The sequence below is a fragment of the Tarenaya hassleriana genome, unplaced genomic scaffold (assembly GCF_000463585.1).
Source record: "Tarenaya hassleriana unplaced genomic scaffold, ASM46358v1 Cleome24, whole genome shotgun sequence".
Taxonomy (NCBI): Eukaryota; Viridiplantae; Streptophyta; class Magnoliopsida; order Brassicales; family Cleomaceae; genus Tarenaya; species Tarenaya hassleriana.
In genome coordinates, this window is record NW_010965696.1 from 1,824,525 (window position 1) to 1,845,824 (window position 21,300).

Sequence of the window (21,300 nt, forward strand, 5' to 3'; positions counted from 1 at the left end):
GCAGTCGCTCATTCCTTCAAGCTAATCAAAAGATCAATCGCTTTAAAAGTAATACACGAACATAAAAAGACAAAGCACGAGTTAATCGACATCTTACATGTTGGGATCTTCAATCAAGACAGCAGTTCCCTGCAACACCAACTCCTCTGTCTCTCCATCCCCTTCGTTCTTGTCTGTCTTCTTCACCTTTCAAATTCTATCCTGAGCCATAGGCAAGGCAGGGATTTACCAGTTTTCTCTCCCAGTGCCAATCTGCCAAACCCGCCCATTAACAAAAATCGATCCTTTTTTATCTTCTTAAATTACCCGTCGAAAACAATTGACGCATTTCATCAATGCGAAAAGAGGTAAGAACCCTGAAACCCTAATGACGCATTCTGCTTTGCGTCTTCTTCATCGAAGGCAGTTCCTTTGGACGTTCGTATTGAGAGCCCTATACGTGTGATGAGCCCATTATCATATTCGGCTTTGGTGATAGAATTCCCGTTCTTTTCTTTTTGTCTGCGACCCTTCATTGTGCATACTATAAGGGAATTAATGATAATTAATGATATTATTTCAAAACAGAAAAGAGGGAATTCCCCATGTTCAAAAATGGTTCTTTCTAAAAAGGGTATTTTAGAATGAGGCAAAAGAAGCTAAGGGCAACGAGCAACTTGGCCATTGCAACTAAAAGTAAGAGCTTATTGAATTGATTCTCTCTGACTTGCAACAGCTGACATATTATGAACACAGGCTTTGGAGGAATCAAAGATCTTGAAGAGCACTTTCCATGAACTTCTGGGCAGCTTCTCGTACGCAAGTAAGGTTTGTTTTGATCTCCTTGCAGAGCCTGCCTTCGATCAGTCGGACAGGTAACCACGGCTTTGGCTGTACATCCACCACATACGACAGCTTCGTCCTGAAATCTTTAATCTCCGATTTCGAACTGACCCCTGGATTTCCTTTGTCCAACTGCAAGCAATTATAATAACAGCTCAAGAGGACATGGACTGGATGGATATTCTAGATGACGAACTTACACACGTATCTAATGCCAACCCGGAAGAAAAGATGAATAACCCCGGGAATGGAAATGGTGATAGTGATCACATAAAGGGTTGTTCGATTTGACACAGAATTAGAAAACATATGATATAAGGAGTATGTGTTACCTGCTCGATAGACCATTTGCCTTCAAACATTTGAAAGTCGCCTTCGATCATCTTAAACTCAATATCACGTCTCTTCCCATTCGGCAAAATCTCAAGCTCCTTCTCGTAACAATCTAGAACGGCTTTGGCATTAAATTTAAGACCCAAAGCTAGGTTCTGCTGTCCAATCTGATTAAAGAACAGAACCATGGAATCAAAACCCTTGAGAATGTGATGTATCCATCATATGGTGTTGAAGTGAATCGGTCCGAGAATGCATTCTTCAACATATGGTTCCTATCCAAAAGTAACTCAGAAGGAATTCCACAAATGAACAACCACAAGAACAAGATCATTAAGCCAAACTGCAATCACAGGTTTTAATGCAACATTGAACCAAGATGTAGTAATGCATTTGATTCGAATTGTATTTCAAACTTTGGAGATTTCAAAAATGCAATGCAAACTTCTTCCAGACAAGATAAACTGAAAGATTTCCATCGAAATTTTAGAACATGAAACAAAATCCAGTGGGTGAAAAACTGGACGATAACGGAACCTGGAAAATACGAGCGCGATTTCCCTCCTTCTCGATCAATTCGCTGGCGACGAGGGCCGGGATGAAGTCCGACAACTTATCGTAGCTCGTCAGAACGTTCCAAACGGAATCTAGACTCGCTTCGATCCCGACCTTGGACCGAACCCGCCTCGAATTCTTCCCCAGCTTCTTTATCTCGATGAACACGCCGTCTTCGCCAAGCAACTCCTCCTCCGTCTTCCCATCTGCCAAGCAATCAACCAAGTAATAATTATCGTAATCATCATCTACATCATTCTCACCATCGCCTTCAAGGTACATATCATCGTCATCTTCATCCGGAACGGCCGGTTCAGAACCGCGGCTTAGCCGGCAGCAGAAACATGAACATCTGTGGGAGGAAGCTAAAAGTTTCGAGGAGGAAGAAGAAGAGTAGGAGAAAAGCGAGATTTCAGCGGAATTATGGCTTCTTCGGCGGAATCTCGAGAGAACTGCGGCGGAGGTGGTGGCGACGGCGGCGGAGCGAGGGTGGCGGAGGAGAGGATAAGGGGGAGGAGAAGAGTAGTCCAGTACGATCGGCGACGATGATCGCATGGTTTCTTCTTCTGGATCTCCGGTTTCTAAAGAAGGCCTGTCATTTTGCTCAACTAAACTCTTAATGGGCTTTATTGGGCTTTTTAAAGGGCCTTTTATTATTAATCAATAACAAATGGGCCTATAAGTAAACCCATTTATAAGAAATGAAAATGGCCTTATAGTGATGCCCGGAAAAGTTGTTGAAAATGAGAGAGGCCCATATTATTCCATGTAAGGGTGAATTTCATATCTTATCGTTTACGAGAATATTAGATTAGATGAAACTATAGGTATTTTACTAAAAACTTACGTTGAATAAATTATTTAAATAGTTTTAAAATATGTTAAGATATTTTAGATAGATATATATGGTTAATGAAATGATCACCATCATCATCAATTTGGAAAACACACACACACACACACACACACACACATATATATATATATATATTAAACCATCTAAATATATAATACTTTTGGAAAGGGGTTAGGTGTTTGCTTTTATATTTTCATAATAACAATAATAACCATAATAAAGTATTTCGCAGGTCTTTAAAATATACAAATCTGGTGTAGGCTTTATTCGTCAATTATATGCTTAAAATAACTACTGTATAATTGTATGACAATGATATTTTTTGTAAAACAGAGACTTTATATTAGATATACGAATATAATGTATAAAATAATGTCTATGTTATTATCGATGCTAGATCTAAATGATGATAATCTCTACAAGAATGATCTGGGCATGATTAATGCACTTTTTCTACAATAATGGTTGCCTACTAAAACATGACTCACGTATAGAATCTGAAAATATCAATCAATACTATAAGATCGGAAATTTAATTCAACAGAAATAAAATCAAAACTTTTCAACTGGGAAAAAAGAAAGTCAGAGCCTTTCGGAGATCTGAGAGAGAGAGAGAGAGAGAGAGAGAGAGAGAGAGAGAGAGAGAGGATGAAGCGTCTATTCTCTACAAGGGAATCGAACTCTCTCTATTCTCGTTGAGATCATATGATTTCGATGAGAAGATAAATTTTTTTTGAAGATTAAACAATATATATATATACACACACATATAAACAGCAGTAAATGATATTAAATTTATATTGAAGTTGAGGTTTATATGAGAAAATAGGAAAACGTATACCTTCATGGGTTTCGACTTGATCTTGAACTCTTAGGGACATTCGTCTTCTTCTTCTTCTTCTTCTTCCTCTGAAAAAATCTTTAAGATTCGTTTCCCCAATTCTGAAATTGTTTCAAGTATTTTTATAGACAAGACAAATGGCTTTTACTGTTGTCAGATGCCAACTTGGAAATTGTTTTTTAATCCCAAATCCATTTCCTTTAATCATGTTTCGAAATATTATTATTTATTCATTATCTCCTTAATTAAATTATGCTTTTTTGTGTGTGTAGATAATTACTAATGAGATTGTAATTCAGTGTATAGTAGTAATTTAAAAGCTTTCTTATTCTTCTCCTTTTTCCCATTTGGATTTGTACCGTTTATATTCTTCTCTTTGATTTCCAAATAATTATTAACAAAATACAATGTACCTAAAAGTCAATTTAAAATCTTTGTAGCGTGAGATCTTAAACTTCAGTCTTAACTTAAAATTCAAGACTGTATAGTATACACACACACATATATATATATATATATATACACACACATATATGCAAATTTAATATGATATTGTAAAATTAAAAAATAATATCAGTATAGTAATTATAACAAAATACTAGCAACGGGCCTATGTTTGCAGACAAGAAGAAAGCCCAATGGGCCTGGAGTTGATCCATAGATGGACCCTCGCCCTGAGACAGAGGCTCTCCAGTTTCTGGTCATTCCATCCCCACGTAAACCTTCGTTTCTCATCGGCCCGCCTCCGACTTTGAAGGTCGTCTTCTCCTACCTTCGTCTTCTGAGGCATTTTCCAGATTCTCAATTATCAAACCTAATGCCCAAGTCCAAGCAACGATCGGAGAAAACGCTCGAACGAGTCTGAGATTCTGGTAGACGCGTCACCCGTTGATCATGAGTTCGTCGAAGCACCTGAGTAGGCTCCTGAAAGGTCTATCGCTTGTCGCCAAGGAGATCTGTAATCGTTCGCCGGAGATAGAAAGCGCGCGAAACGGAGATCTCGAGAAACTAGTCGCATCGTCGGCGAAGAAGGTTTTGGTTACCGCCACGGACTTGGCGGGACTCACCAGCGGGAAGGTTCGCGAGTTATCGAGCCGTGTTCCCAAGGAATCATCCGTCGTCTACTTTGATAATGGTGACAATAAGGATGACGTAAAGGAGAACAGGGATTTACCTTTCGCGCCTGAGGTTGGATCTGCTACTGCCGAATTCATCGACAGGAGGGAGAGTGATGAATTTACCGCTAGGGATAGAGTTGAAGAGGAGGCCGTTGACTCGAAAACCTTGAGAAATGAAAATACCGGTGAGGCTAGTAATTTAGAGAGGGAAGAAGAGGTAAAAGTTTTGGAAGACGATAAGAACACTGGAGTTAAAGCTGATGGAGGAGATGCGGCTGCAGCGTCGCCGGCAGTGGCGCCGGTGAAGAGGCGGAGGCCAAGAGAAAGGAGAGTTCCGTCAACCCCCTTCCAAAGAGCCCTTGGGTGAGACGTTATCTGATCCCATTGGATGATAGAATTGATAGAATTACAATTATCTCGGCCACTATCATTCATTTCCGTTTCTAAAACGGAATGCGTAGAATCAATACTGGACATAAACAAGTATGTTCCTGACAGTAGTTTGTGATTGGTGAAGGTTTGCTGGTCTAGGAGCTGGTCTTGCCTTGGGAACCTTTCAAGAAGCTACTAAGAGGCTTGTTTATGGTACACCAAGCTCCCAAGACAAGCAATCCGCGTACTCAGCTTTCTTGTCCGAGAAAAATGCAGAAAGGTTGGCCCTTGGCTTGTGCCGAATGCGTGGGGCTGCACTCAAAGTGGGGCAGATGCTGAGTATTCAGGATGAGAGTCTTGTTCCTCCTCCGGTAGAGCAATCTTCTTCTTAGCATAATTTGGATTGGTTGCTTTAATAAGTTTGCCGGCTGTTAATTATTTGTTTATATCGTTAAACTACACTATTTCCGGAAGTACTTGTGTTTGTTGATGCATTTTTTTCCCGCTCCACTAGCTTCTTCAGTTTGCAAATTAGGACTATTCTGTGTGTGACGGTAGTTCCAAAACCATGTTGTACTTCTCTCTGGAAGCACAATGCCTGGATTATGATATTGACATGTAGGATCTTTTCAGATCTTGGCCGCTCTGGATATTGTCCGTCAAGGTGCTGATGTGATGCCTAAGAGCCAACTTAATCAAGTTTTGGATGCTGAATTAGGTCCAAATTGGCAATCTAATTTGATTAGTTTTGATTATGAACCACTGGCAGCAGCAAGCATTGGCCAGGTACTGCAGCAATTGCTGCACTTGAGTTACACGCTTAAGTATGATTATTCTTGTCCTCATTCAGTTATAATTCCGCATTGTTAGAGAAGATAAATAGTAGTAGTGATTCATCATCCTTCAGATATCATACATCACCCTCTCATATTTTCCCTTGAAACAATTTTTAGGTGCACCGAGCTGTCACAAAAGATGGAATGCAAGTTGCAATGAAGATTCAGTACCCTGGTGTCGCCAACAGCATTGAAAGTGATATCGATAATGTCAAGCTCCTATTAAATTATACAAACTTGATTCCGAAGGGACTCTTTCTGGACAGAGCTATCAAGGTATTGTTCTCTTCGACAGAGCAAATTCTTTGGTTGTTCTAATTGAAATCTATAACAAGTTGCAAGACATAACGGGCCTAGAACAAAATATTTAAGTTGTTAAGCAGAACACATTGATATATTCTGATACTAATATTAAGATTTCATTTGTTTCCCTCATTTTGTACAGACCGAACCACTAGTTTTTCTTCTTGGATAATTTTCCTCAACACTTCGATTCGACCATACATGAAAACTTGTTTTGCTTTAGAAACAGTTGATTCGTTCAAACAGAACACTATTGCATCCTTTGTGCTCATCATGGATGTTTTGCAGGTTGCTAAAGAAGAGTTAGCTCGTGAGTGTGACTATGAGTTGGAAGCAGCCAATCAGAAACGCTTCCGTGATTTGCTTACTGACACTTCAGGGTTTTATGTCCCAATTGTGATAGATGAAATCTCAAGCAAAAGGGTTCTGACAACAGAACTTGTTTCTGGTACTGCACTCATTTCTCTGGATTCTTAGATTGCCTAAACAGAAATTCAATATTTTTATATTTCTCATTTGTCCTGGTAATGTTGTACCAGCATAGTCTATTCGCCCTGTGCAATGGCTAAAGAGATGTATAATCTCATTTCTGCAGTCTTATACCGAATTATATGTGATTGTTACAGGAATCCCCATTGACAAAGTGGCCTTGTTAGACCAGAAAACACGCGATTATGTGGGGGCAAAACTGCTGGAACTCACTTTAAAGGAGCTCTTTGTCTACCGCTTCATGCAGGTTTTGCTTCTTTAAACCTTTTTTACCTTCCTGTCACACTGATTCGAAATTTCCAAATTCAACTCGTGAGATTCAATTTTTTCATTCTCCTGATTCCTGAATGATCCTAGAACAAGAACAGTCGTTGCCTTTTCCCTAATTCTGGCTCACTAATAGATCTATCGAGTGATTTTGATTAGTTCATCATCGGTCATGGAAGACATTTTCCCTAGGTCGCTTGGACCGAATTATAGTTTTCTCATTGATCAACTTTTCATGTTGCTTTCATATTGGTTGGCGTTTAGATTTGTTCTTTTTATGACTTTGGGTGGCTGTGCTTGACTCCCATGGTATAAATCAGAGTATTCCGTTGAGAATATTCCATTTCCAATCCACCTTAATTATGTTCCTTCCACACTCTGAAGCTGAAACAGAGAAGTAAACGATAAATCCTTTCTCTGATGCAGACCGATCCAAACTGGAGTAACTTCATGTACGATGAAGTGACAAATACGATCAATCTGATTGACTTTGGAGCAGCCAGGGATTACCCCAAAAAGTTTGTGGATGACTACCTACAGATGGTAAAACTTTCTTATCACTATTTCCTCTGGTTACTTTTCATGAAATACTCTAAAAAAATTCCTAATTGCAAACCTATGTTAATCGGTTCAGTTAATCATCGGGAACATAAACTTTAGTAATCCCGGATGCAGAGCATGAAGTGATCCATGTTGATCTACCTCCCTATTCATGTGTATACCGATTTTAACATCCATTTATCCATAAATGAACGTGAGAGAGGGTAATGTACATGTATATATACACACACACACACTGCAGAAGAGGGTTCTTTTTCAGTTTGATCTATCTCCTATTTTTGCCTAACATGTGACAGAATATGAATCATTCAGGTGATGGCATGCGCGGATAAAGACAGGGAAGCTGTGATAGAAATGTCGAAGAGTCTCGGGTTCTTAACCGGGATGGAATCAGAGGTGATGATAGACGCACACGTCCAAGCCGGTTTCGTAGTGGGGCTCCCATTCGCCGAGCCTGGTGGCTACGACTTCCGGGCCAACAACATCACTCACAGTGTCTCGAACCTCGGAGCCACCATGCTGAAACACCGGCTCACGCCACCTCCCGACGAAGCCTACAGCCTTCACCGGAAGCTGGCAGGTGCCTTCTTGGCCTGCATCAAGCTTGGAGCCGTTGTACAGTGCCGGAAGCTCTTGCTCGACCTGTACCGGAACCATCGGTTCGATGAAGGAAGAGGAGATCCAATTCTCGCAAGTGGGTCGGTTTCTTCATAGACGGTATTTTTTTATTTATTAACATTGCTCTCTCTGATTTCGGTGCGGAATACATATATACATATATGTTTAAATGCATGTGATATACGTGAGAGAGTAATGTATACAAATATATACATATAATATATACACATTGCAGAAGAGGGTTCTATTCAGTGGTGGATCCATTTTATATGTTTACCATCCAGGGAACTGTAGGATAGGCGACGGAAACGATTCTTGTAATAATTCGGGGGGAGATCACAGAATGTTTTTGACTCCTTTCGATTATGCTTTGTTATGAAACGTTGAGTTTTGTTTCACAGGCGAGGATAGAGTGATGACTCATAATAACTTTAGATTGATCTTTATGTACGAATGTGTGAACATTACTTACAATGCAGAAAACATTTGGGGGGGGGGGAATCATATCAACAAATTTTCTGCAATATTTGGATAAATACTCCTAAATTCCAAAATCATACTCAATCCAACCCAACCCAGATCAAACGAAATTAACCCAACAAAAAAAAAATACAAGAAGAGAGAGAGAGAGGTGGGAATGTACTCTTTTTTTTTTGGATATTAGAAAATGAATGTAAAACTTGGCAAAATAAGAAACAGAAACCCCACAGGGCTAGGAAGAAGAAGGATGACGAGAAGTCGAAACAAAAGCCACGGCCTGAGCCCACGCCTTCAGCCTTGCCTTCACGTCTTTCGGGTCATCCCCTGCACACACACACACACACACACACACATATATATTACCCACCACTTCTCGTCTTAGTTCTCACCAAAAAAAAAAAAAGAAGAGTGATTTTTGTGAACGAACCAGGACTCGAGATGCGCCGGTTAGAGATGGGGGAGTTGCCACCGCTACTAGTATCCAAGTTCGACCCGGCTGAGTACGAAACCCGACCCGGTTCCAATTCGAACCCTAACTCCTTACACGCCTTCACCTCCTCCATATCCATACACAACGGCCTTCCCCCTCCGATCGGCCTCGTCACCACCACCACTCCTCCTACTCCGCCTTGATCGGTGTTACTCCGCCTCATACTCCCCACCCACGGCGGATATTCCCGCCTAAACCTCCTCCGCCTCCTCTGATCCCCCTGCTTCCCCTTTTTCTGCGCTTCGTTCTCGCTCGCGTACGCTTTGTCTCCGGAAACCGGAGAATTCGTTTCCTGTCCTCCCCCTCCTCCTCCGCCGCCCCGGGATTTCCTCCTCCTCCACCGCGGTGGCGTCCCCGGGAGCGAATGACAACCTGGTTCCTTGTCGGAATCCGAGAAACTGAGCTCCATAGACATCTCTCCCTGACCGCAGCCTCTATTCCGGCGGATTTTATCAGAATCGGAAAGTTCCTCGTCGGCTTCGGCGCCGTCGTCATCTGCAGCATCGTACTCGTCGTCATGATCGTCCTCTGCTTCGTAGTTCGTACAGATCGAGAGCCTCGACAAGGAATGGTGCTGGTTCTGTTGATGATCTTCGTGATCGTCTTCTTCTCGTGTGAAGGACGCCATGTTCGGATGAACATCGAACGCCATTTTAGCTTTTCTTTTTTCTCCCAAATGATTTCTCGAATATGGACGTTCTGTTGGTTGAATGATTTAATTTAAAAGATGACGACGTAGACATCTTATTTATAAAACAACAAGCTTCTCTGAAATACCAAACTTACCCTCGTCAAGTGGGGTAAAGAGTTAGTTAGGACTCGAAAGGGCAGTATGGTAAAATGCAAAGGAAGAGGATATCCGTTTGATTAAGGAATATTAATGCATAAATTAGATTATGATTAATGGAATTGTTAAGTAGGGCGTTGAAGAGCTGATACAAGGTGAGGCTGACCAACTCACTTGACCAGCAGTTTCGTGACACGTGGATAAGGACAACCCGTGACTTGGCCAATGCTCATTGGTACATAGCTTTGTTTTATCATAAAATTAATATATATGAAGTGTACATGGGTGCGTATAAATGTCCTTGTGTGTATAGAAAAACATAAAATATAATAAAACTTAATCAATGGGGTCTATTTGATGAAAATCATACCGACCGTTGATGCATTCTTAGCCGGCCTTTGGCTTGTTGAGATGACAAATGGACCGTGGATATTATTTATATAAACAGACTGACGGTAAGAAATACAGAATATATATATATATATATATATATATACACATATTAAAAAAAAAGAGAGAATTGGTATCATAATTGGGTCTAAGAAGAATGTTATTTAACATTTCATCGAAATTAAACAACTTAAGAAAATGGGTTAAAATATTTAAAAAATAAGATAATTGTCATGCCTATATATTAATCAGAAACATGCATAAAATATAAATTAAAATACAATGCTTGATATTACATTGTTCAATTATTTCATTAACCCTCCAACGAAGAACGTGACTATATACTTGAAAAAGAGAGAGAGATAGAGAGAGGCCCATTAATTTGAAGAGAAAGGCCTCTGATTCTCACAGTCCAAATAAGGCCCAGTTTCCACATTAAACAATTGGGCATATCTCTTAAAATAACCGACCCGGTCATTGACCCGACCGTCTCCGGTTACCCCACACTCTAAACCGCCGTTGATTATATTTGTCGTTAAACCGAATCCCCCGGTTCGGTTTGCAGCCAAATCAGCGGCCGTTGGCCTGTATCTTCCGACCATGACATCATGGCACGACGGTTTCGGCCTCTGCTCCGTCATCCAAAACCATAGTGCTGTCTTGAAGGCTATTATGGAGTTGTTCGCCACGATTTCCGGGTTCCTTAAACCGTCGAAACCCAGCGCTCGACCCGCCGGTCCATAGTTATAGTTCCTATAGTTTTCAACGTAAAGACAATTTAGAAAAGATTTACAAATAAGTAGGTTTAAACAATGGATACTATATCTATCAATTTTTAGATTAGATTCGATTCGATCCGTTTTTTGTTCGAGTCTGAACTTTATGCTAGTGTTTTGAAGAAATTATTGGTGTTTCAGTTATTTTTATATTTATCTCGGATTTCATGATTTTATTTTAAAAAAGTTATACTCATTTGGTTTTTTATCAAATTTAATTCGAATACAATTAGATATTATTAATTAGTTTCTCATTAGTTCCATAATCCATAACCCAATTTGAAGTGCCCAACCCTGAAAAAAAAAACAGGAGAATAGTGTTGTACATGAAAGGTAACTTTATATATATATATATATATACCGTTTCCTCGTTACGCTTCATGTATAAACATGTTGTTGTTTTTATTTTATTTTTTATGAAAATAAACATGTTGTTATTATTACGACGTACCATGAAATTTGAATGGGGCCACGTCCTTTGTAAGACTTGCCGGGGAAACAAGGCCACTGAGCGTTAGAAGAGTCGCAGTAATCGCTTTGAGGGCTCACTTCCTCTTTAAAACACAAACCCCAAGCGTACGGACCGTCCGGAGCAGTGGCCCACCCTCCGGTCGTCTCGTGAGATATCTGCGCCAAGAATGCCGCCACCTCCCTCCGCCGCGTCTCCATATTTCCGGTGGTTCCGAACGCCGGAAACCGCCTCGTCGCCTCCACGAACGACTCGTACGGGTAGAACCCTTTTGCCGGGCAGGCGTTATCGTCCTTGTGGAGAAACATCGAGTCGTATAGAGATCTCGGGATCAGACCGGTGATCGGCGACGGAAAATTTCCAGACCGGGCTCCGGTTTCTGTGGAACACAGCGACAAGACAGTGAACACGAACCAGAACAAAAGGGAACAGTGTTTCGCCATTTTCTGTTCTTATCCTCTTTTCGATGATGTTAGTTTTCGTGGTTTGTGGGTGGAAACGAGTTCGTGGTTTATATAGATGTACGCATGTGGATCCGAACAGTGGGATCTGTCAGAAGTCAAAGGTCAACGTTTTGACTTTGACCTTTTTTAATTTCTCTTCGGTGTAGAGTTTTCCCCTCCCTTATTAAGAAGGTTCCTTGGTTATGGGATCTACCCACATGCATAGGATTACCTAGATTTCGGACATATATCATAATCCCATTCACTTTTTTTTGCTGCTTTTTTTTTCAAAATATAATGTTTGAGAATTACTTATCAAGTTCAAAAGCCTTTAATTTAGCCCATAAAGAGTCAAATATTTGAGCAAAGGTTATACATATGATATACATCGAATCATGTTACATTAGATTATACTGCTATACTATATTATATACATACCAAAGACTTTAAAAGTCGATTTTTTTAATATAGTTCATCACGACAAAACATTTATGAGATTGCATCAGTTGCATCATGGTGTGTGTCCACCGTCGCATTATCGAAGACTCATTCTCAGTGGAGGAAATGTCAATGTAAGAAAGAGAAGAAAAGAAAAAAAAAGGAGAGGCAAAATAGATAGAGATGTCGACATAATCCACACGAAAAAGTCCTATTTCGACGGCTAACTAACAAAAAGCCAATCAAATTGGGGAAATATCGTACCATTATTTGGTCCTTTGGACCAAGTCATATGTTACCATTATTAATTATTTCCCCTCCCTTTTCCAAATAAATCGAAGCAGAGATGCTCAAATGGTGCATAGAGCCCTCCAATAGAGTTGGATACACTACCAATTAATTGCACCATGTGATTATAGATATTCGCATATAGTTGCAACATATTCATGTGTTATATGATGAGTCATGACATTATAATTACTTGACGTGCCATCTTGTTCACGGGCACTACTCTTCCAACGCACATATATGTACATTAACTTACTTCTGTTGGACCAATTTTTTTTTTTACTTTATGATAAATGTTTGATTACATATATATTTTGGGCTCAAACGCTTATGATCTTGACTGTCATTATTTTTCTTCGTCTTTATAGAGGGTAAGACTGCATACTTATAAGGTATCGCATCTTATTTTCTGTTGAATAAAATTTAATTATGATTTCATAAAAAAAACGGGAAGACTTTTATATAGAGAATTATTTCGTGGAATTGTGATTGTTGCACATCTCGGCCCATCTAGGAACGGTTCAAAGCATTGTTTTTTATTATAAGCAGAATTCAAAAAGCTAATAATTTTATGTTTAAAAAAATGGAAACGGATTGTATTATGCATATATAAAACTATATGGGGAGTTATATAGTTTATTCTCACTTGGATAGGATCATACATTTTCGTTTATTGTGTAACAGAAGAACGGGAATATATAGAGACGTACCACGTTTCAGCCCATAAATAATTTGTGTGTTTGTAAGGTTGTGTCCAAATTTTCTCATCTTCCTAAGTGTGGGCTCAGATCAGACGACCCATTTCACCACCGAAATCGGGTCGGGTCTAATATGTGTTGGGTCGCAATTGCATTCACGCATCTGCGTGCATCTGCTTTCCTATTCATTAATGTTTTGCCTTGCCATGTCCATATATTAATGTTTTCTAAATCGAAAAATTACATTAATTATAATAATTTTAATGCTCTAACGTTGGAAATTATGAAGAGTTAATATAATATTAAAATTGAATGTTATTAGATGTTATTACGTTGGAAATTATGAAGAGTTAGTATTTTTTTCATTCGATCTTTGTATTATTTATGTGCTATAGATTGTCCCTCTAACTCTGAGTTTCCATGCCAGAAATTAAGATATCCAAAATTGTAATTAACATACAAAAACTTATTCGATTCCCAAAAATCTCAATTCAAATCATGTAATTATTTGCAAATTACGCACGCGCAATGATGATCGGACCATCGCATCGACTAGAGTTGGCCATTTTAAACCCGTTACCCGCGAGTATGCGGGTACCCGATATCGTGGGTAAACGGGTACTCGACACCTAACGAAAACGAAAATGAGTATTAAAAAGTGAAATACCCGTCATACGGGTTCTGGTTCGAGTTTTATATATTAAAACAATGTGTATCCGCGGATATCCGCATATATATTAAAATTATAAAATTATCCTTATATTCTTAATATATTCTTAATAGAGATCCTAAAGTATTCTAACCTAAAATTTCTGTACAAAAATTCACCCTTGAAGAAAATAATTAATGCGTACTATGGCTTTCGCTTTCGGCCACCAAACCCTAATTATCATGGGCTTGAAAAAAATGTCAAACTATGGACGGACGCAGAACAAATTTCCGTCTATATATATAAATGTCTTTATATGTCTAGAATGCATTGCATGTCTAACGTCAATAATCAATAAATCATGGGAAACGACAATCCAAAGACCTATAATTTTGGGACGTACCATTGGAGTAAATACAAACTTCGTTTTACGTAAAACACCATGTTTTAAAAATGCCCTCGCATCTGTTATGGTTATGAGCGGATTTGTAGTATAAAATATGGGGAGCTTTCCAAAAAATATTTAATTAATTATATTAAATTTTCTAGATTTAGAAATATATTTTGATTAAAACTGTGAGATTATTAGTGTTTGTGTTACTAGATTTAGAAATAGAGCTTTTTCGTAATAATTCTTATCGATGATTATTATTGGATACGTTCTTAATATGCGTATAATGATTAAAGATTAAGAAGGAACATTCAAAATTCAAGACCCATTCGATTGAAATTCCTTAAATATTTTTTTTTTCATACGTGTAACTATCCTTCTACGTACGTTGTCGTGCTACGTAAAATTTGACAAATATTGTTCGAGAAGTTCACAAAATTTGACAAGTTCAGAAACTTGTAAAAGAATCCCATCAATAAAATCGTCATGAACTGACAAAAGAACTTCACGAAAACAACTCTTAGTTAAGTCCATATTCTTCATATATATATATATATATATATGTATGTGTGTGTGTAAACATATGTATATGTGTGTGTATATATGTTTATACCAAAAATATATACGTGTGTGCGCGCATGCGCGCGTGGTGTATGTGTGTGCGCGTGTGTGTGAGAGGGAGATAACGTATATATATAGTGTGTGTATATATTGAAATATCATGTAGCTTTTAGAATTAAATGGAGAGAAATATAAAAATAAACATCTTACGGGAATGGCACATGTGCATTTAAGAGGGAATTAATTGAAGCAACTAAAAAGTGTGGACTTTATAAGGATTTATTAAAATACTTGCTGTTTAAATTTGTTTTTTTCAATTATTATTTTTTGTTTCTCATTTTTCGTTTCCATATAGTTAGGTTTAAAGGATGACGAGTGAACGGCCATGTAACAACAAGCTGTCTTTCTATAATATATATATATATATATTCAGCTAATGATGATTGATGGCAACTTTGACTTTTGTTAGACCACGTCGATACAGTATGTTACCCTATTGTCTTTTATTTGGACAGATCCGTAGATTCTTCGGTAATTCTAGTAATCAATATATACACTAAAGTGTAATCAAGAAAAACTATAATGAACTTATATATATTTTCCAAAACGAACGCATGCATCGTGACATGTATAAATATGAAAACAAAATAGGTTAAATGAAATCTGACGGTGTGTATGAGAATAATTTAAAAGATCGTCGCTGTCCCTTTTTCAAAATTGCTAAGAAAAAGATGCGCAATTTGATAGTTTCAGACCCCTACATGGTGGTCCAATTGTCGCCATTACATTTTATATAATCAAATTGGAACAAAGCGACAAAAAAAATGCAAGAGAGTTGTAAGATTTTGGTCCAACATTTCGAAAAAATATATGAAGTATGGAAAAGGTTATGTATAACTCACGCAAAGTAGAATTCTTTTTATAGAAATTTAAGTGTGTCCAAAGATTTGCATATGTTACCTAATAATGTGACCATATAATAAAGTACATGAACAATAATTGCATTGGACTTTATTATTATTTAGTTGTGATATTTTTATGTATTCTATAGATAAACAAATGGTATTAACAGAGGGTAATTTTTTATACCATTCAAACATATAAAGATTTAGTCATCTTTTATTTTCCTAAGTTATCGAAAAAAAAAATCTTTTATTTTCCTAGCAGATGATTTGAATAGTACTATACATACTTCGTAATCGTAACCTATAATGGTAAAGTATTAACATATATCGTATATTACACATATATCCACTTACATGGAAAATTGAAAAGACAAAATGATATATACATACATATATATATAATTTTATAAATAAATTCTCAAAGGAGGACCTCCCAGCTGTTGATTTGAGTGTCAACCGGAACCCTAGCATCTTCTACATCATTGACCGACAGTTCTTTCCACGTCTTTTATCAACTAATTTTTTTTTGGGAAAAATGTATGATAAAATTTCTTATAGTTTATAAATTTATCATAGGCAATATTGTTGAAATGTAGAATTACATACCGTGTGTACACATAATTCTATAACCACTGGCCATGTGATCTGAAACGTGTACCGATAACGACAAAACGCTAATTTTTGTAATCTTGTATGGTCCACAAGGAAAACGTATGTATTGTACACACGAAGCAAATAAATGCCAAATTAAAACTTGCGGTATCGAGTACCGAGAAAATCAATATGCGATGAAAATGGTGGACGTAGAAATTTTCAATAATGTGTAACAGCTATTAATATACTATCAATCAAAGGGAACGGTCGAAAATTTCCTTTTATAATTTTAAGATAGTGAAATCGGGACTATACTATATAACTATAATCATTCTATATTTCTCTTGTTTCCTTTGCGTAGATAAAGTGATAACATTATCGAGATGTTATAGTGACTTCATATTTTTCTTTAGCATAATAAATACCATATATATGCGAGATAGATTTCTTAGATCTAAGACGATTGGACAATGGATTATATAAGTGCTTTATCAAAATCACGCACCCTAAGATTGTTGTATGTATATTTCATATACATATGAAAGAGAATATATATATATATATATAAACGTGGGTTCTTTAGAGTGTGTGAGAGTTTTATAAATACCAATATTCTATACGTTTGAACGGAAAAAAAATCACAAGATAAAATTTCCCTCAAATCCCATCTGAATCTCTAGAAAGTTCGAGAATTCAATATGGTTCGATTGCTAAAACTTATGCGTGGAATAACCCGGAGACAATCATACGCAGGATCCCCTTTTGTTTTCGTCAGTCTCATAATCTGATTATTATGACAGAGTTGGGGAATATACATGAATCAGTGTACATCTCTATTATGGGCATACATGGTGGAGTTTTATCAATTTTCAATTTCCATGTAACCAGTTTGAATATACAAATACACACACACATGACACATGTATGTGTGTATATATATATATAATACAAATAAAATGGAATAATCTGATATATTGAAAGACTAATACTAGTAAGCTTTCCACGACGGTCTTCCGTGAAGCTCGTGGACGACGACAGATACAGAAATAAATTAATGAAATAATTATTTGGGAGGAAAAAAAAAATAAAATAAAAAAGAGATGACGCTTGGGGTTTTGGCTCTTTTCTTTCGAAGAATGGTCAAGTGGGGTTGGTGTTTTTTCTTCCAATGTGGGTCCCATGACCTTTATCGTTTTCTTTACCGTCAGATAGCGTTCGAGTTATGCCGTGCCGTCAACTACGTTGACCCTTCGCCGTCAATTCTCCTAACGGCTCTCTTAACGGGTCCCGTCACCACGTCTTCGTGTATATAACGTGTATGTCTACACCGTGAGCTAGAGAGGAGCTCTCCGTTTTTATCCCACCTTTTTTTTAATTTTATTTTTCTTGGTTTGTAAATTGTTTTTTTTTCCTTTTTCTTGTTCAATATGTAACATTTTATGAAAGCAGTGATTTCTTATTTAAAACAGAAACCTAGATAAGACTACACAACTCACCCTCAAAACCTTATACTCTCTCTCTAAATGGACGAACATAAGGAGGGTCGCCGGGAGATTGCCTTCTTGCACTCCGGAGAATTTCTCCGGCGAGATTCCGGCGTGGAACATCATCGCAAGCCGCCCATAAAAGAAGTTGATTTCTTCGCCGCAAAAAGTCATCAGCCGCGGAATGATCAGACAAAGGTGGATGGATCATCGTCCGGGTCAGCTTCCCGTCTCGACGTAAGGTTTCAGTTCATAGATTACGTAATATACAACTCTATATATATATATATATATATATGTGCATGCTGCGTAATCTATATAAAAACGTATATGCATATATGTATGCATGTCTTTGTTTCGTTGAAAAATTGTCCAGTTTTCATTTTTCTCCCATGTATTAATGGATAATAATTCATGAAACATACTTTCGTGCACGTATATTTTCCGTACATATACACGCAAACGAACCCAAAACTTTGTTCAAATATTGTTTTTTGCATAAAAATCATGTTGCTTAAGGCTGAATTTAATTTGGGGACTTCATGTTCTGGCACTTCAAGAACCTCGGAAACCAAATCTGAAGTAAGTTTTGTTTTTCCTTTCTGTTTTGTAATGTTAACTTTGATTTTATTTTTACACCAAGGTTATATATATATATATATATATTCATTGAATAATAAATTTAGGAAAAGAAATTCATATGTTCTATATAAGTATATATATGCTTATACGATTGAATCTTGGTTACGTATGTGGTTCGTCCATCTCTGTGCACTTGAACTTTTTTTTATACGATTTTCAATTTAAATTAAAGTTTTTGTGTTTGCCACTCTCGATTTAAAATACTGGGAATTCTGGTCGATCTGGAATGTCGATGGAGTTCGATCATCATCATCATCATCATCATCATCATCATCATCATCATCATCATCATCATCATCATCGTCGTCGTCATCTGTTATGATTACTAATATTATTTGCAGTTAAAGAGACTCCGAATGGAGATGGAGAGGCTACATGAAGAGAACCGAAAGATGAGAAGTTCATTAGAGACGAGATCCACAAGAGTTGCAGCGAGCTGCACAATAGGCTGCTTTTGGCCAAGCATAACCACTTGCAAGAAGATAATCATATACTATCGGTAATTATTTAATTATTCGTACAGTAACATAATTTTTTTTTTGTTTTCTCTAAGTTCTCGGGTAATCTTGTTTGAATACGAACAAAGATTTATTTCTTGTTACTCTGAATTAATATATACATATATATATATATATATATACACTTTTTTAAGGCAAATATATCCATTAATATATATATATATATATATATATATTATGTTTTCATTGTTTGAAATATTATACATTGTATGCGTTAATACATATATGGTTGATCTCCCTATTATATAGTTGTGTGATTAATCGAAGTTGGTGCTGTCATATATTTTAATAAAAAAAATAATAGACAAACCAGATTAACACCGCAATTTGGATGGGACACTCTATTTAATATTCAACAACAACAAAAAAAACACCGCAATTTGGAAAAAATACAATAAAATAATTGTTACATATTTTTACACTACCTATTTTATAGTATTATTATGAATAAAATAATTTTAACTCTTTTCCATTTCTCTATGTACCTCATAATACAAAACACACATATATATATATATATATATGTATATTCCATTTTTTTCACAATAGTTGACGTTTTAGATAATTATTTTTGCTTCTATATAGATGTCGTTCTCACCTTTTTAGGTAATTTTATAAAATAATTTCCAATTTGATCTTTTATTAAAATTCTATAATTCTAATAAACTTTTAACAACAATTTAGTTTTTATTATTAAACCTATATTAAATAAGGATATAAAAATCTTTTTTATATATATTTTTTAAAAAAATGTAAAAAATTTTAAAACGACAATTATATAGGAATGGAGACCGTATATGATTGCATTGGTAACCACGGATGTGTACATTTACTTCTTCATCTGCATAGATACTACAACTTTTTATAGCGTAACTTGGAGCAAATTAATTAATACGCCACCATCTATATACAACTATCTTTTTTGTCAGTTTACCTAAGATTTTTTTTCCTAAGAGATAAACTTAAATTTGTTCTGCCAGAATGGTTTATCATCATGCGATTCACGTGCCCTAGAGCACGAACGAGCAATAATATCATCAAAAGGTGCATTAATCGATCAAACTCCGTCTTCTCCGGCTGCGGACGGGAATCCAACCACCGCAGAAAAACAGTTTTCCGGCAACAGCGGCCGAAGTTCACCGGAAACTCAAAATTTGGTTGAAACTAAGACTAATGACGAACGAAATCCCGAGAGAAAAACTAGGGTTTCTGTTAGAGCAAGATCAGAAAATCCTACGGTAATTTTCAAAATTTATGGATCTACTAATTTACTAATTCTTATATATTTTTGGTTATTTATATTGTTTTGGATTTTCGAATTTGATAGATTAGCGATGGTTGTCAATGGAGAAAATACGGACAGAAAATGGCGAAGGGGAATCCATGTCCCCGGGCTTACTACCGTTGCACCATGGCAACTGGATGTCCCGTTCGCAAACAGGTAATCATCATCATCATCACCATCATCATTTGTGTATCTATCATATGCATCTTTTAATAATGTAGGTCCAACGATGTGCGGATGATACAAGTGTCTTGATCACTACCTACGAAGGAAACCACAACCACCCTCTCCCTCCATCCGCCACCGCCATGGCCGCCACCACCTCCTCCGCCGCCTCCATGCTCTTTTCCGGCTCCACCTCCTCCGATGGAGCCATGCAATCATCCACCGCCGCTGACATCTTCCACTCCAGTATCCTTGCTTACGCCTCCACGGTGGCTACTCTCTCCGCTTCCGCGCCTTTCCCCACCATAACCCTTAACCTCACCACCCCACCGGAATATTCCTCCTCTGCTGCCGCCTCCGCTCATTTCCCGCCACATCGGCGGCGGATTCTTGGTCAGTACGGTCCGACGGCTGTGCCTTTACCCAACGTTACCGACCATGTTATGATGAGGTCTCCTTTCTTGTCGGGTCAAAGTCAAACATGCATGGTCGAGACGGTGAGAGCGGCCATCGCGGCGGACCCGAACTTCACGGTGGCTCTTGCGGCGGCGATTTCCAACATCATCGGAGGTTCAGGTAATAATAATAATAATAATAATAATAATAATAATAATAATAATAATAAGGGAACTTGTATTTTGGAGTAATATTAATTTCTAAACTTGTAGAAGTGCCTATTAATTCCCAAACTTGCAAAATTGAACACGTTAAATCCTGAACTTGTTAAACGGTTCCATATTCGTCCATAGCATTATTTGGTCAAAAAAACGAGTTGACCGATCCGACGTGGCGTGTGATGTGGCGCGCCACGTCGGATCGGTCAACTCGTTTTTTTTTACCAAATAACGCTATGGACGAATATGGAACCGTTTAACA

General features: G+C 37.4%; 5 protein-coding genes across 7 annotated transcripts; 2 read left to right on the top strand and 3 right to left on the bottom strand.

The window, feature by feature from the left end:
- Positions 1-526: 526 nt before the first annotated feature.
- Positions 527-3,493, bottom strand: LOC104815911. Of its 3 annotated transcripts, XM_010544524.1 has the most exons (4): positions 3,408-3,493; positions 1,693-1,916; positions 1,155-1,322; positions 527-954 (listed from the first exon to the last, which is right to left on the bottom strand). In XM_010544524.1, exons 1-4 carry the CDS (start codon positions 3,445-3,447, stop codon positions 748-750), a joined length of 639 nt encoding a protein of 212 aa, XP_010542826.1. In that variant the 5' UTR covers positions 3,448-3,493; the 3' UTR covers positions 527-747. The 3 variants fall into 3 exon arrangements, with proteins under 3 accessions (XP_010542826.1, XP_010542825.1, XP_010542827.1); XM_010544523.1 differs by lacking the exon at positions 3,408-3,493 and having other exon boundaries at positions 1,693-2,521; XM_010544525.1 differs by lacking the exons at positions 527-954; positions 1,155-1,322; positions 3,408-3,493 and adding an exon at positions 1,329-1,430 and having other exon boundaries at positions 1,693-2,561.
- Positions 3,494-4,109: 616 nt separating this feature from the next.
- On the top strand, positions 4,110-8,371 carry LOC104815912 (protein ABC transporter 1, mitochondrial). The gene is made up of 8 exons (XM_010544528.1): positions 4,110-4,888; positions 5,043-5,268; positions 5,531-5,683; positions 5,851-6,009; positions 6,325-6,484; positions 6,663-6,772; positions 7,219-7,335; positions 7,666-8,371. The coding sequence occupies exons 1-8, from the start codon at positions 4,302-4,304 to the stop codon at positions 8,065-8,067; spliced, it is 1,914 nt and encodes a 637-aa protein (XP_010542830.1). The 5' UTR covers positions 4,110-4,301; the 3' UTR covers positions 8,068-8,371.
- A 106-nt stretch (positions 8,372-8,477) lies between these two features.
- Positions 8,478-9,643, bottom strand: LOC104815913. Its single transcript, XM_010544529.1, has 2 exons — positions 8,879-9,643; positions 8,478-8,775 (listed from the first exon to the last, which is right to left on the bottom strand). Exons 1-2 carry the CDS (start codon positions 9,591-9,593, stop codon positions 8,684-8,686), a joined length of 807 nt encoding a protein of 268 aa, XP_010542831.1. The 5' UTR covers positions 9,594-9,643; the 3' UTR covers positions 8,478-8,683.
- A 715-nt stretch (positions 9,644-10,358) lies between these two features.
- Positions 10,359-11,839, bottom strand: LOC104815914 (chitinase 10-like). The gene is made up of 2 exons (XM_010544530.1): positions 11,346-11,839; positions 10,359-10,871 (listed from the first exon to the last, which is right to left on the bottom strand). Exons 1-2 carry the CDS (start codon positions 11,804-11,806, stop codon positions 10,496-10,498), a joined length of 837 nt encoding a protein of 278 aa, XP_010542832.1. The 5' UTR covers positions 11,807-11,839; the 3' UTR covers positions 10,359-10,495.
- A 6,996-nt stretch (positions 11,840-18,835) lies between these two features.
- On the top strand, positions 18,836-21,044 carry LOC104816091 (probable WRKY transcription factor 47; the record flags this gene model as incomplete). The annotated part of the gene is made up of 4 exons (XM_019202769.1): positions 18,836-18,955; positions 19,955-20,212; positions 20,302-20,415; positions 20,481-21,044. Coding segments are annotated over 4 exons (1,056 nt in total), but the record flags the coding sequence as incomplete, so codon positions are not given.
- Positions 21,045-21,300: the final 256 nt, after the last annotated feature.

What these genes read in the sequence shown, in the direction of transcription:
- LOC104815911 (XM_010544523.1), bottom strand. Translation starts at nt 2,265, where the DNA reads ATGCGATCATCGTCGCCGATCGTACTGGACTACTCTTCTCCTCCCCCT. An exon ending in ATCGCGCTCGTATTTTCCAG is followed by an intron (nt 1,323 to 1,692) that starts GTTCCGTTATCG and finishes TTCTTTAATCAG; the next exon opens with ATTGGACAGCAGAACCTAGC. An exon ending in GCAAATGGTCTATCGAGCAG is followed by an intron (nt 955 to 1,154) that starts GTAACACATACT and finishes AATTGCTTGCAG; the next exon opens with TTGGACAAAGGAAATCCAGG.
- LOC104815912 (XM_010544528.1), top strand. Translation starts at nt 4,302, where the DNA reads ATGAGTTCGTCGAAGCACCTGAGTAGGCTCCTGAAAGGTCTATCGCTT. An exon ending in AGAGTCTTGTTCCTCCTCCG is followed by an intron (nt 5,269 to 5,530) that starts GTAGAGCAATCT and finishes GGATCTTTTCAG; the next exon opens with ATCTTGGCCGCTCTGGATAT. An exon ending in TTGTCTACCGCTTCATGCAG is followed by an intron (nt 6,773 to 7,218) that starts GTTTTGCTTCTT and finishes TCTCTGATGCAG; the next exon opens with ACCGATCCAAACTGGAGTAA.
- LOC104815914 (XM_010544530.1), bottom strand. Translation starts at nt 11,806, where the DNA reads ATGGCGAAACACTGTTCCCTTTTGTTCTGGTTCGTGTTCACTGTCTTG. An exon ending in GGCCCCATTCAAATTTCATG is followed by an intron (nt 10,872 to 11,345) that starts GTACGTCGTAAT and finishes TGAAAACTATAG; the next exon opens with GAACTATAACTATGGACCGG.
- LOC104815913 (XM_010544529.1), bottom strand. Translation starts at nt 9,593, where the DNA reads ATGGCGTTCGATGTTCATCCGAACATGGCGTCCTTCACACGAGAAGAA. An exon ending in CCGGCGCATCTCGAGTCCTG is followed by an intron (nt 8,776 to 8,878) that starts GTTCGTTCACAA and finishes GTGTGTGTGCAG; the next exon opens with GGGATGACCCGAAAGACGTG.